This window comes from Crinia signifera, chromosome 1 (genome assembly GCF_055691185.1).
Source record: "Crinia signifera chromosome 1, ASM5569118v1, whole genome shotgun sequence".
Taxonomy (NCBI): domain Eukaryota; kingdom Metazoa; phylum Chordata; class Amphibia; order Anura; family Myobatrachidae; genus Crinia; species Crinia signifera.
The window spans coordinates 224,223,398-224,239,343 of NC_139217.1; the positions used below are offsets into that span (position 1 = coordinate 224,223,398).

At 43.4% G+C, this 15,946-nt stretch overlaps 1 protein-coding gene across 3 annotated transcripts in view; it reads right to left on the reverse strand.

Moving 5' to 3' along the window:
* SEMA6B (semaphorin 6B) overlaps positions 1–15,946 on the reverse strand; it is a 237,993-nt gene that overhangs the window by 77,101 nt on the left and 144,946 nt on the right. For all 3 annotated transcript variants that reach the window (XM_083179335.1, XM_083179334.1, XM_083179336.1), the window contains one exon: positions 5,770–5,987. In XM_083179335.1, coding sequence (XP_083035461.1) covers positions 5,770–5,987 — 218 coding nt within the window. The remainder of the gene's footprint in view (positions 1–5,769; positions 5,988–15,946) is intronic.

Below are 15,946 nucleotides of genomic sequence, written 5' to 3' on the forward strand. Positions count from 1 at the left end.
AGTAACCTACAAGCATCTACATGTACAAAGTACATTATCAGGTTTATTGATTTTGATCTACTGTGTTTAGCAGTAAGGGAAGCAAGTAATTTACTTCAGGAAAACAAGGGAAATGGAGAAAGGAGGAGAAAAAAAAGAGATCATTTCCTTTAAAGAAGAGATTCAACGGATGGGGTGTTCTTAACTTGTCATTTTATGTTTTTATTTAGGAGACGGCTTGTACTAGAGCAATCCACCCAGCTGGAGAATCCACAAAGGGTCGGTCGAGGGACAGGATGGAGCGGGCGCTGTGGCATTAAACATACAGCCCAATCGGTGTGAGCCTTACAGAGCGGTAAGAGACATTTGCTCTGTATTATACAGTTAATACCGCTAAGGCTCTTCTTTCAAAAAAGGAGATTATTTCCCTTTTATTATAAATGTGTGCACACACAGAAAATTATCCACAACAGACTTTGCGATATCGCTTGGATTTCCTAGTGTGTACACGGACTGTCAAATTGGATGTCCTGTGGCTTAAAATAAATAAGACCTACAACTAAGGAAAATTAATACCTATCCTACAAACAGCCATACCCACCGCATTCCCAAAAGGATAAAGGTTTTTATGCATTAATTGAATACACTCATAATTGGGCCCATTTTGTGTCTATGAATGTACATTATTTACTATTGAGTGTTTTTTATGTACCAGTTCTATTGTGTTTTTTCGTTTTGTGTTTTAATAAATTTTACTTGTGTGCCTTTGAGCGCCCCACGTTTTCCCCTTTTTTTTCTTGTGTTCTTGTGGAGGCTAGCAATCCTCCTACGTGGTGGCTGCAGGGTAACAAGACACACCACTATAGCCTCTAGCGCCAAAGGCAAACTTGTAATCTCTGTGAAAGGAGATGCCTTAGACACAGCTCCACTGCTGTAAGTGAAATTATGGCATGGTGGTTGCTAGGGGTAACGTGAAAAGGTTACAAGGGAGTAAGGATAAGGAAACAGCATAACTATTTTATTGTCCACTGGTTTATTAAATATTGAACATTAATATACCGCTGACTGTTGGAGCTCGATGCTGGTTATAAAAATACGCTATTTTTTGTTCTTGAATTATTTTTTCCATTTTTTTACACAGAAGCATCGCACGGATCTGACTGGTTTGTGTAATGCTTCATGCTTATCCATATTTGGCTGCCGGTACCTTGGCAGCCAAATACGAATGACTTCACCTTCATAAAATACGAATACGAGAACTTGTCAGCTTAGTAATTAGCCGAGTTCTCAGGCCGTATTGTTGGACCAATCACAGCTGATCCCGGTTGAACTCATTCATATACGGGATCGCCGTGATCTAAGTAAATATCCCCCATATGTATCTAATGTGAGACTATAACTATTATCCTCATTGTAGGGGGAGGGCTGCCGATGTCCATTATGCCAGAACCCCCCCTCCCCTGTCACCTCTGCTCCCAGCTGCGGTGCCGGCACCTGTACAATGCAGAAGACAGGCACCAGGATCGGCGTATGCACAGTATTGTACTTGGTACCGTGCATGCGCATACCTCCAGCTTCTCCAAAGGGAACACCTCCTAATCATAGGCAAATCTAAGGGGTGTTCCGGGGATTCCAGTAGACCGCCAGCCGCATAAAATTTAAAGAAATTACAGCCGGGTAGAGAGCCCAGCTCAGCTGTAGAGTGCGCTGCCCAGCTGTAGTCTAAGCAGTGGCATCGATATTTTCAATATCTCTCTGGACCGCCGGCAGCCAATCAGGAGCGGCATTAGTGGTATTGGTAGCCACTCCTGATTAGCTGCCGGACCCCAGCTGGAGAACTCTGCCTGCCTGTCATTTCTTCATATTATGTGCGTCCAGTGGTGTGAGACATCCCCCTTGGCAACGAGCAATTCCCCTAGTCTAAACAGCCGGACAGCACACAGCTCTCTGCCCGGCTGTCATTTCTTTAAATTAGGTGTGTCCAACGGCTGACTCCCTTGGCAACAAGCAATCCCCCCCCCCTTGGCAATGAGCTATTCCCCCCCCCCTTGGCAACAAGCTAGCCCCTCCCCCCCTTGACAATGAGCTATTCCCTCCCCTCCATGACAACCATCAATTCCCTCCCCCCTTGGCAATGAGCAATTCCTTCCCCCCTTGACAACAAGCCCTTGGCAACACACAATTTCACTCCCCCTTTGCAATGAGCATTTAACTCCCTCTTGACAACAAGCACATATTCCCCCTTGGCAATAAGCATGAAGCCCCCTTTGCATCGATCATGAAGCCCCCTTGGCATCGAACATGAAGACCCCTGTCATCAAGCAAGAACCCCCTAGCAATGAGCACGTACAGATGGAGCCGGGCTCCCTCTTGCTGGCGAATCGCCAGACTGTCTCCGCTGGCGATCCGCCAGCAGCCCGGCGTCCATCTGACTGAGACGCGCGTCTCAGTTTCCGGGCGGCGGGGCAACGGGAACCCTGTCCGTCTCCCCTTCAGGGAGACGGACAGGGTTAGGGGAGGCGGTGGGGGGGGGTGCGGGGAGGCGTTGGGGACCCAGGGGAATCGCCGTCGGAAGTGGACGCGCGCGCATCTCGTGTGCGCACGTCTCCTTTCGCAGAGCAAATGGCGGCTGGCGGGGGATGGCGGCTGGCGATTCTGCCGCCATCCCCTGCAAAGACAACGCCGGCTCCATCTGTAGGTAAGCGGCACTTATGTGTCAAATATGTAATGGGCATTACGGTTTGTTATATAGTATGTAATGGGCATTATGGTGTGTGGCCTTATTTGTAATTGGCATTATGGCATGTGGCTTTATGTGTAATGGGTATTACAGAGTGTGGTCTAAAGTGTAATACCACGCCTCTTTTTGTGATGCCGCACCTCCTTACCATGAGGCCACACACCCTTTTTGGCGCACGGCTTCACCGTGCAAAGGTCCGCCCTTCTTGTGTATTGGGATTGGGGACCACCTATAATCCATAATTCTAGATTCGCCTATTCTTCTAATAACACTGCCTTGCATGACTGGCAGGTCTGAGTTCCAATAGGAAGTCACTGCCAGTCACAGTAAAGCCAGTGCAGTCTCTAGGAATGTGATAGAGCTCAGGATACATGATGAGTGTGTCAGTGCAATAGAGCATTGGCCACGGGATAAGAATATTAGTGTGATATACTGTATCGTAGGCCATGGGGTAAGGGAGTATGTCAGTGTGATACAATGTACGCTGCAGAGGGAGCATGGCAGTGTGATAGAGCACAGATGAGATGGTGAGGGACAGCATCACTGTGATAGAGTGCAGACCGCAGGGTGAAGGAGAGCGTCAGTGTGATAGAGCGCACCAGTTTGATAGAGTGCAGGCCACAGAAATAGGACTGCTACCAAAAATTTCCCAGGCTGATTTTCCATCCCAATCCACCCTTAACTCCAACCCTCACTCCTGCTCCGCACCACTCCAGTAATGAGCACAGGAAGCTTCCAGTTTATTTTCCAGCATGGGAGGTCGGGGCCCGTATAAATATCAGCGTATGGGGCCCCAAGATTTCTGTTGCCGGCCTGCCTAGGTGTGTGTAACATTTTGTGTGTAACATGGTGTTCTGAACCATGGGGTGTCTCGACATTTTAAACACTCCCACAATAGTGATCCGAGTGGTTTGAGATGGAAGGGAATTGAAATTGTACCCCCTAATAAAAGGGGTGGAGATAGAGATCGGGCACTCCTAAGGCGTGAGACCTTTTGGATTATAACCCTCGGGACCCTCACTCCCGCTGGGTTAAACGAGGGGTACGAAATTACTCCTTTTATTAACCGTTAATATTATCCCTTTTTTATATCAACCTTGTTGCTAGTATATTTGTATCTGCCTTATATTATTGCTTCGTTTAGAGCCAGCCTGTATATGTATCAACTGTCATATTATGTAAGTTTGGTATTATCAACATAGTCTCTGATAACTTACAATTATCCATATTTGTGCGTGTTTTTCAGAGGCCTAGTAAGATTTGGAATCCTTGCCGTTATTCTTCATGCATAGCTGTATTTTTAGAGATATTTTATGACTAATTTGTATGCTTTTTTATAATAGTCGACATGTGTCGACCTATACAATAGAATGATATATATATGTATTTTTTTCTCAATATTATGTATTGTGTATACTTATATATAATGTGGTCATTTTATGTATGTATTCTTGTACCTCTTTATTTATGGTTTGCTATGTATCCAATTGATTGTATTACTGTGACTCAGAGTGATCATTTGTGTCATTAACACTGCGATCTGCTATTGCCAGCCGCCATTGTATATAAAAAGGTTTTTTCTGTATAATCTAATTAGATGATATTTTTCTTAAAAACCTCATATTTGAGGTGTAAACTATATTTATACGTAAAGTTAAATTATTCCCCTTCCGTTAGTGTTTCTTTTATTTTATTTTCCCTATATAGAAGATACAGTCTTTTGACTTTAGACCACCTGCGGCAGCTTAAACTAATGACTAGCACCGTTTCATTCAGCACTAGTATAGAGCACCTTTTTTGCAGTGTCCTGATTGGATGATCATTCTGATAAATATTCTCAGCTGACGGTCACAGGCCACGCCCTCTGATGAAGTTTGACTACGAAACTAGTTAGGGTGAGGCCTGTGACGTCTGCTGTGTGTGTACCCGGCTCCCCTGCACGCCTCTGTTCCTACGGCTTCCAACGACACGCTGTTCTCACCATCGGTGTTCCCAGTGGGTGATCCTGGTTGGCGATAGTGCTCCGGACGGCTGGTAGGAGTTTGCCGGGTCGTGTTGTATATACAAAAGCCTTGTGGTACCCAGCCCACAGCGTTCTTTTTTATGGTACAAGCAATTGTTTGTCTCTTTTTTTTAAAGTGGTTTTATGATCATTTTAATAAAACTGTCATTTATGCACTATGGAGCGCCCCTCCTGTCCTCTTTTTTGACATATATATATATATATATATATACCCGTATTTGTGTGCGGCGGCACTCGTACAAAAGACACAGAAGCAAGTAGATATACCGACATTTCGGGACAGCGATGTCCCTTTATCAAGATGCTTGTGAAGACAAATCATACAAAGAAATAACTCACCTAAATACCCCTGTTGCCGTTCGTGCTGCCCGGCGTGGTGCCGATTGATGCGCTGAAATGACGTCATCAGTACTGGACGCGACGCAGGGACGCACGGAGAGCGTCACATGATCTGCGGGGAACCAATACCAAACATGTTAAAAAGTTGCCACTTTTTAACATGTTTGGTATTGGTTCCCCGCAGATCATGTGATGCTCTCCGTGCGTCCCTGCGTCGCATCCAGTACTGATGAAGTCATTTCAGCGCATCACTCGGCGCCACGTCGGTATATCTACCTGCTTCTGTGTCTTTTGTACGAGTGCCGCCGCACACGAATACGGGCATATTTCTGGTCGCCAGCTTTGGCTACCCAGCTCGGAGGGCACCGCATTATTTACTCAGTCTCTCGGTGAGACCTTTCTGCACCAGGATTTGGGAGTGCCGTCTCAGGAACACACACATATATATATATGTATATATTTTTTCAAAAATGGAAATGCATTCATTTTGCTTAATGGATATTTCACTGGTCAAATGTGTAGGTTCTGCACAATACGTATAGTTCAAGAGTAATTCCTAAGGAACCCGTTGTTCTGTGTTCTGATACAGTAGTTATGAGTTTGTTTCTTGAGTTCCTTTTGTTTTCTATTTTTTAAATTTGTTATACTGTTCACCAAGATATATGAGCTTTCCCATCATTTACTGTACCTGTTAGTTGGAGTAGAGAAAAGAGCAAGAACAACATGTCTGCCGCCCAAGGTTAGAATTTCACTTGATGACCGGATAACATTGAAATAAAAGTGCGAATCTCCAGGAACAGAACAGTTGAGGCGAGCTTTTAGGAACGATGTGAATTGCTTCTCCAGAACGCGCTGAGATCCCCCCATGTCATTCTTACATACGCGTGCAACACGAGAGACAATCACCTGTGGTACACAGATACACCAATATAATAAAGGTGGAGGAAATTATACTTAGGGGTCTATGCACTAAGCCTTGGAGAGAGAGATAAAGTACCAACCTACCAACTCCTAACTGTCATTTTTCAAACACAGCCTGTAACATTGCAGTTATGAGTTGATTGGCTGGTACTTTATCTCTCTCAATGTCTTAGTACATACTGTACAATCCTAATCTGTACAGAATGTTTTTTTTTTTTAAGTGAAAGTTATAACACATTAATAACATTTTGAAACACAGTGTACTTTTGTCATTTTGTGAATTAAGTTTAGAAATTAAACTCCAACATGGGCATAACTCAGGTATCAACCAGTAGCAGTTGCAGCCCGTTGACTTTAGCACCATACAAACATTGCATGGGGGGTGCGGGTGGTTATGTTATGTCATGTTATGTTGTATGTAATATACTGTATGTGAATTAATTGCATTACTTTGGAAATTGTCAGCACCCCTATGTTTAAATGAGCAACTGAACATGGAGCTTGCTCAGAGCCCGATTTAGACCTAAAGGGGCGTGCTACTTAGTCAAGATACCAGTTTTTAGCCCCAGCCCCCTCCAGCCCCACCCCCCGCAATAAAACTTTTTTCAAATTAGCTCGTGTTTACTATTTCCCAATAAATTTGGGTTGCTTTTGGACCATCAAGGAATGTGGAAAAAGTATTTTTCACTTTTAGGGTACTGTTATTAATGTATAATAACAGTTTCAAATTATTATGAGCCTACCCAAAACAAAATTCAAAATAGGGAGGAAATACTGGAAAGCAGCCGAATTCTCTAAATTTTTGGTCCCAAAGGGCAAGCTTTTCCCTACACTTACAAAGCTCAAATTTCGTATACTCACTTTTGGGAACAAGAGGAATGGGAAAAACCCTGGGAAGCAGGAGTTTTATTACATTTATTTGCGACATCCTATCAGGGGGTATAAAGCTTTGGCTGGGGGAATTAGTGTAAATAGTGTCTCCCGGGATTGACATTGATCTGCTGGCTGTTTGGGCCTGGTGTGTGTAAATGTGTGTGTGGAAGGGGGGGGGGGGGGGGGGGTCGGTGCCAGCTTGTTTTTTAAAATCATTTATTTCATTATTTGGTACTCTTTACCTAGAACGGCGCCCGCGATCAGAATCGCGGGCGTCGGGGGTAAAAAATCGCGGTCATCGCGGGCATCGCGGGTAAATCGCGGGTACATCAAAATCGTGTACCCGCGATGACCGCGATTTTCCCATAGGGAACAATGTTAAAAAGCCTAATTGACCGCGATTTTAATGTAAAATGCCTCAATGCCCGCGATTTTCCCATAGGAATCAATGTTAAATGGGCTACAGAGCCCAAATAGACCCAATTAACCCTTAAATGTCACCCCAATTTTTTTACGCCACCCCACGATCCACGCCAACCCGAAGCGTGGCGAGCGTAGCGCGCCCGCGAGGGGCGGCGGTACGCGTCCTCCGACCTTTTCATGCCCTACTATCCACGTCGGCGTGGAGTTGAGAATAGAATAGTGTGGCGAGCGCAGCGAGCCACCGAGCCCGAAGCGTGGCGAGCGCAGCGAGCCCCGCGAGGGGACGCGGATACCTTCACAGGTAAACGCGTCCCTTCGCGGGCTTCACAGGTGTCGGCGTCGCCACGGACACCTGTGAAGTCCGCGAGGGGACGCGTATAACTGTGAAGGTATCCGCGTCCCCTCGCGGGGCTCGCCACGCTTCGGGCTCGGTGGCTCGCTGCGCTCGCCACACTATTCTATTCTCAACTCCACGCCGACGTGGATAGTAGGGCATGAAAAGGTCGGAGGACGCGTACCGCCGCCCCTCGCGGGCTCGCTGCGCTCGCCACGCTTCGGGTTGGCGTGGATCGTGGGGTGGCGTCAAAAAATTGGGGTGACATTTAAGGGTTAATTGAGCCTATTTGGGCTCTGTAGCCCATTTACCATTGATTCCTATGGTAAAATCGCGGGCATTGAGGCATTGAATGCAAAATCGCGGTCAATCTGGCTTTTTAACATTGTTCCCTATGGGAAAATCGCGGTGATCGCGGGCATCGCGTCGCGGCCGTTTATGTACTGCCCGCGATCCCGCGATCACCCCGATGGGCGCCGTTCTAGGTAAAGAGTACCCATTATTTTTTTATTCTTCCGTCAAATACAAATTGGAAGCATGGGGTGAAATGTAATAGGGTGAGAAAATCAGAAAGTGAGAGATTTGGTAAGAAATATCCAGGTTTTTTTTTAAAGCGGCAATCATTTACACTGCAAAATCAAACTAGTTTTACAGTGTAAATGGTTGCCTCTTGAAAAAAAAAAACAGTATTGCAGAGTCCTTGGGTTAGTTGGAGGCTTTCCCTAAAGTTTTAATGAATAATTGATTAATCAATTCTTGTTTGTTAAGAGACTTCGTTTTCTTAATTTACAGCATCCAAGATTGATGTTTTATACCCTCTTTGGAGGAATTTGTTTTCAGGAATTAACTTTGTTGTTCAAAAACTTGTTCTTCTGTACAGTTCCTCCTTATCCGGTGGAATTGTCCTCCAAGGATATTTTTTATCCATTGACGATGGTGGTTACTAATGTAGGAGAGCATATTATTCCCATTTACTTTCTTCACATGTTCTAGTCTGAATTTTGTTTTCTTTTATGACGATTTCTCCATCTAGGAAGACAACCATTCTATGTTTAATTTGCTATTGTTCATGTATTGAATAAATTCAGCGTGTTCTTCCTGAGTACATGTACATAGTAATATATCTCATCCAACATATACTCTTCTCAATGTACTTATTATTTGTACATATGTTATTGTCCTCCCACCATGATATGAAAAGGTTTGTGTGACTATGTGCAAATTATGTTATCATTGCCATTCCTTGTTCTTGGTTAAAAAAGGCACCATTATACTTAAAATAATTGTGGCCTAAAATAAAATCAATATTGTCCATTATGAAATGGATTTGGTTATTTGAGATTGTAGACTGTTCCATCAGATAGTGTCTTGTTGCTGCGCATCTTGCCTTTTGATTTATGATGGTGTCAAGTGATCTGACATCACTAGTACACAGAATGTAGATATCTTCCTATTCCATATTGTCTATCATTTGGAGACTACTCATGGTAACTTTAAGGAAGCTTTTCTGTTGTTTTACCAGTGTTTGTAGAAAAAAAATCAATATATTTCAAAACATTTGAAGTCATTAATCCAATTCCAGAGGCAATGGGTCTTCCAGGGGGGATGTTGTTGGTCCTTATGGACTTTGGGTAAGTGATAAAAAGTTGGAATTATTTTAAATTTAACATAGATGAAGTTTAATTCTTTCTGTGTAATTGTGCCAATGTCCAATCCTTCTTGTAGTTTGTCAGGGATGAGGGCTTGGGTGAAGCAGTGTGATGCTCAGGAACAGGAGACGGACCAGAAGATGAAGGATTTAAACATGCAGGTTTAATGAAGGATTTCATATATAGCTGACAACTTCACTTAAATACTTCTTTAAGTGGCAGTTAGTGGTAAATAAAAATAACACGGGCAAGGTACTTGAAATGACTAAGGCAATGTCTTTTGAAAGTAAGTTGAAGTGGGTAATGAGGCTGGCAGAAAGACCGGTAGTGATGATGTTCCGGAAAGAAGGTGGTAATGATGGCAGGCACAATTGGATCCTTTGGACCATGGGTCCTCAAACTGCGGCCCTCCAGATGTTGTGAAACTACAAATCCCAGCATGTCTTACCACAGTTTTGCTATAAGGGAGTGTTAACACACTGGCAAGGCATGCTGGGATTTGTAGTTTTACAACATCTGGAGGGCCGCAGTTTGAGGACCCATGCTTTGGACTGAAAGAGGATGGATAGTGAGTCTCTGGATGAAGGATCGAGAAGTTGTGCCGGTAGCTCGGAAGTACGGGCTGGCTGCTGAGCTTGGCAGGAACTACAGCGATGGGGTCCTAGGCAGCCAAATGAGTCTGAGTGCAGAGCATTGAGGCAAGGGCACCAGGAGAGTCAGGAGTCATATATAAGAACTGAAAAGCTCAGAAGACATTTTGTACTGACCCTGAACAGCCCTAGGCAGATCCCCTATATCCCTAGAGGGCGGCTGCCATTGGCTGTCAGGGTAGTATGGGCGGAAACCCCTGACCTGGCCCAATCTCAGTTCTGCCCTGAAGCAAGATGGCGGCGCCGGCCTCCCGGCAGCACCAATCACAGACACAATGCTGCACTCCCCAGCCTTCCCCGCTGCCGTCCTCACGCCAGAAGCTGCTGCCGCCCGCTGTCCACAAGCCGAGAGCCTACACACGCTAGCCGTTGGCGGGCATGGACGGGTGAGTAGTATACCCGCCGTGCGCCACGGCGGCGGCGTGTGAAATAGTTGTTGTAACAATACTCTTTGGTACTCATCAGTGGGATCTTGTTCCAAACTTTTATAAGTGTTGATATCATACAATAATTTTTCTGCTTCCTCTTCATAAAATTTTCTGTCTAGATAGACTTACGGTACTTTTTCCCTTCTCTCACCCTTCTCTTCAGGGCATCAGTACTACAAATACTGTAGCTTCACACATTTTTTTTCTTTGTATGAACTCCAGAGTTTTAGGAACCTGCTGGACAGAGGTGACCTCATGGTGGGCAGGTTTCTGCTTTTGGACAAATATATGCTAAAAACCTTGATTAAATATAAAAAGGTTTAATATTAAAAGGTTACATACAGATATACATATATATATATATATATATATATATATATATATATATATATATATATATATATATATATACACACACTTTATATAATGTGGACACAGTGTTGCAAGTATTAGATCTAAAATCATTGATCATATTCCTGCATCAAACAGAGGAGGGGATCGGAGTAAATGCTTCTTTCAAGCTGAATGCAGGTGGATATATAAATTAGACACACTGGGGCAGATTTATTAGGCTTGGAGAAGAGATAAACTGGAGATGAAGCGGATAAAATGTAAAAGGAGCTGTGTTTGAAAAAGACAGTTGCGAGTTGATTGGCTGGTGCTTTATCTCCTTTTCTCCGCTTTATCTCCAGTTTATCTTTTCTCCAAGCTTAATAAATCTGCCCCACTCTTCCCAAAATGCTTAAATGAACAACTAGGCTTATATTGCTTTCTATAGAAATTGGATATGATATTGTATTCATATATTTTATTAAGCCTTTTTTCTCTATCATATAGGTTTGTAAATGTACTATATAACTTGTGTTCCACAGCCATAGGCAGACAGTCACATATGACGTATTTAGTTATTGCAGATGCTTTTTTTGTATTATTTGTAAATATATTGTTATTCTACTGGCCATTTCAATTGAAGCTTGTTAACTATGGATACAATGTTTTTAATGTATTATGTGTTTAGCATGTATAATGCGCCTGTGCGAGCGGGCGTGGGAGATCAGTGAGCGGCACACAGGTGAGCATGTTTTTTAAGTTAATCATATAGGAGAAGTCTGTGTGGGTATTTAGTCACAAAATGTTTTAGTATGATTTATCACTGAGGACGAGCAGAAGACTCGAAACAATTGCCGGAGCTAACCATTAACGTATTGCAAATCTCCAAGTGATGCTTCTGCTTATGCTGTGATATATATATATATATAATTAACAGTTTCTTATATAGCGCATACATATTCCGCAGCCCTTTACAGAGAATATTTGAACAATCACATCAGTCCCTGCCCCAGTGGAGCTTACAAGCATTATTCCCTACCACATACACGCACACAGACATTCTAGGGTTAAATTTGTTGGGAGCCAATTAACCTACCAGTATATTTTTGGATTGTGGGAGGAAACAGGAGTACCCGGAGGAAACCTATGCAAGTACGGGGAGAATATACAAACTCTGCACAGTTAGAGCCATGGTGGGAATCGAACCCAAGACCTCAGCACTGTGAGGCAGTAATGCTAACCATTACACCATCGGTACTGGTAATATATATCTATATATATATTATCAACCAAACCCCTTCTTTTTCGCGCTAAATTCTGAGAGATTATTAGTTTGCTGCCTGTTTCCACAATACCCCTTACCCCTGTTGGCTGAGGGGAATTAGAAAAGATACGAGAACAAGTGTGGAATGGCGCACTTTTCAACTTTAGTCCATAATATATTAAACAATGTCCATAACTTGGTGTTATTCTCTTTATTAAAAGTCTTTTTAGACAAAAAGTGCTGTTTTCACCCAACGCGTTTCGCCCAACAAGGGGCTTCCTCAGGCGTATCAGCTACAAAGCATAAACAAATATCATACACATAATTAATACATAAACAGATTAAGAAATAATTTTACATAAAAAATGGACAGTCAAGATCACCTCTACAAGAGGTATTCATACATCAAAGGATGTAAAGCAATAAAGGAGCAGTTTATAATATATATATATATATATATATATATATATATATATATAAAAAGAACAAAGGTACCCAAAAGTCCGCGCCCAAATAAGGAATAGCAGCAACTCTGAGAGTCCCCTGTTAGCTGAGACCCAAAACAGATAGAAATACAGAACAAGAACAGAGTGCGCTTGAAGGTGAAAGTACACAACTTTTTTACACAATATAAAATTTTTAATAAAAGCCAACAACACGGCTCATAGAAAGTACAGTGATGATATAATCATATATAAGAATCAATTTGACAACATCTGTGATAATTCAGTACAACGGCAGGCCCAACGCGTTTCGTCAACCACGTGACTTCATCAGGGGCATTAAACGACTTGATTTATCAAAGCTGCAGTTGCTCTTCTTGCAGTGTCTCAAATTTACCCAATAAACCTGGGTAACTGGAAGCTTGTCACACTGTATCCAAACAGCCAAGACTTGGCTGTTTGGATACAGTGTGACAAGCTTCCAGTTACCCAGGTTTATTGGATTCTTGGATGAATTGTATTGCTGACATCTGTAATAGAGTGGCATTTTTTGAGAAGTGTTGCATAGAGAACTGACAAGAACTCTGTCAGTTGGTGTAATATCATTATCCACTTAAATTGTTTGTGCTCAGTCAATTTGAGACACTGCAAGAAGAGCAACTGCAGCTTTGATAAATCAAGTCGTTTAATGCCCCTGATGAAGTCACGTGGTTGACGAAACGCGTTGGGCCTGCCGTTGTACTGAATTATCACAGATGTTGTCAAATTGATTCTTATATATGATTATATCATCACTGTACTTTCTATGAGCCATGTTGTTGGCTTTTATTAAAAATTTTATATTGTGTAAAAAAGTTGTGTACTTTCACCTTCAAGCGCACTCTGTTCTTGTTCTGTATATATATATATATATATATATATATAACCTATATATATAAGTCGTATTGTCTCATAAACGAAATTGAAGACTTTATAAGTGGAGTATAACATTGTTAAACAGATAATATATTTTGAATTTGTGCTGGGGTTTGTAGACATATGTTTATACATATATATATGTATAAACATATGTCTACAAACCCCAGCTCAAGGCATAGTCGACGTTTCGGGTCCACATCCGACCCTTTGTCAAGACACTGCAAGCATCCACATCCAAAAACAGCATTAAAACAGGATCCCCTCAGCACAGCTAAATACCCTGAGGCTCCACCTCCAATTGAATCAAAAACCAATCATGTAACATTGTGGAATTGTATAATATATGTCACCTTACGTGTATTCCTTAGTGGGGCTCTTTAATATCCGCAGCCGGTGACATGCCGTTCCATGTATGGCGTGCGTTCCCCCCAGTCGGAAGTGACCGCATGTCAACTTCCGCTAGGTCAGGGCTTTGCGTGTCAAACACCTGGAAGTCCTACCGTGCCGCTCCACGACTGTACATACTATCAGGCATGTGTTTCACACAGTTAAGAATAGCCACATGATGTCACGACCACCAGGTCAGCTACCCTAGCTCTCTGTGCTGTTCCAAGCCCACAGACCTCTGACAGGTTAACTCCTGCCCTGGCGCTCACCTCCACTGCTGTTTCCCATGCTGGCTGTCTGGGTTCTGTCGCCTAGTCACCACCAGGTGACAGTGGTGGCATGCGGTCTCATGCCATGCGGGGTCTGGGCGGCGTGAGGTATGAGCCGCCATGATGGGTCCGCGTCAGGTTAGGCCTCTGGCTGGACCTCCACGCACAACACTGCCGGCTGGTTTCTGTCACCACATCTGGCAGCGGCCATCTTTTGGGATCCTTCAGCCTATGCTGCACGGCTCATTCAGTGTGGTCACAGACGCGGCCAATCATCTTGCAGCTCACCCTTCAAATACTGACTTGCCGGGCAAGACCGGCAGTCAGTACAATGATGTCCAACCGCACACATCATTGATTCTTCCTGGCTATCTGTAGCTTCCACTACAGACCCTGCACTTCCGGTGAAGTCTTCTCCCATTTCCTGCTGTTCGTTTACTGCTACCATATCATCACGGAACCCGCTGCTGCCTATACGGATAGGACAAGGTTAACCCCCCAAAGGAGTAATATCTTCTTCTTCATTCCTGGCAGTTATTCTCCGTGGTCATCCCTGGTCCTGCAGCTACGATCATACTCAGCACAGATTAATCTGGACTTCATCTTTCCAATCCTACAACCAATCTTCCAATCCTTCATCCAATGATCCAATCCTTCAACCAATCATCCAACCCTTCATCCAACCATCCAATCCTTCAACCAATCATCCAATTCTTCATATAATCATCCAATCCTTCTTTCAATCATTTAATCATCCAATCTTACAGGCATTCAATTATTCAATTTATTAATCATCTCCAAAGTTCTTCAATAAGCATTGTATATTATTGACTTTACTATTTACCAGAACCTACAGTTTATCATTGTGTCATAATTCATTTCCTGTACCGCAGTATCTTTATTAAATAAGGTTTTATTTTATCCGATTGCTTCCCTCCCTCTGCCGTTCATGCAACAGCCCTACATCAAAGCACCCAGCCTCCGTTACACTCCAGCTGGTGCTTCACAAAACGTGACACATGACAGCTTCAGCTATGTCAGCGTTATCCGTGTCACAGACCCGGACTAACTTAACACATCCTAGATCTGAATGAATAAAATATCCTTAAATACTTTGTTCTTTACATGGTTGAATGTTTTGACAACAAAAATCACACAAAAATGATCAATGGAAATGAAATTTATTAACCCATGGAGGTCTGGATTTGGAGTCACACTCAAAATTAAAGTGGAAAACACACTACAGGCTGATCCGACTTTGATGTAATGTCCTTAAAATAAGTCAAAATGAGGCTTAGCATCCGCTAACTTCTGGACAGTCTGTGGTGTAACGTGGCATTGGTGGATGGAGCGAGACATGATGTCCCAGATGAGCTCAATTGGATTCAGGTCTGGGGAACAGGTCAGCCAGTCCATAGCATCAATGTCTTCATCTTGCAGGAACTGCTGACACACTCAAGCCACATGTGGTCTAGCATTGTCTTGCATTAGGAGGAACCCAGGGCCAATCGCACCAGCATAAGGGGTTTGAGGATCTCATCTCGGAAACTAATGGCAGTCAAGCTAGCTCTGGTGAGCCCATGGAGGGCTGTGCGGCCCCCCCAAAGAAATGCCACCCCACACGATTACTGACCCGCTGCCAAATCAGTCATGCTGGAGGATGTTGCAGGCAGCAGAACATTCTCCTTGGCGTCTCCAGACTCTGGGCCTTATTTTGGTTAATTCTTTCTGACAAAATCCTTCTTAGATGGACAAAACCATGTGCACTGCAGGGGGGCAGATGTAACATGTGCAGAGAGAATTAGATTTGGGTGAGTTATTTTGTTTCTGTGCAGGGTAAATACTGGCTGCTTTATTTTTACACTGCAATATAGATCTCACTTTGAAGTAAAACCCCACCCAAATCTAATTCTCTCTGCACAAGTAACACCTGCCCCACCTGCAGTGCACATGGTTTTGCCCATCTAAGAAGGATT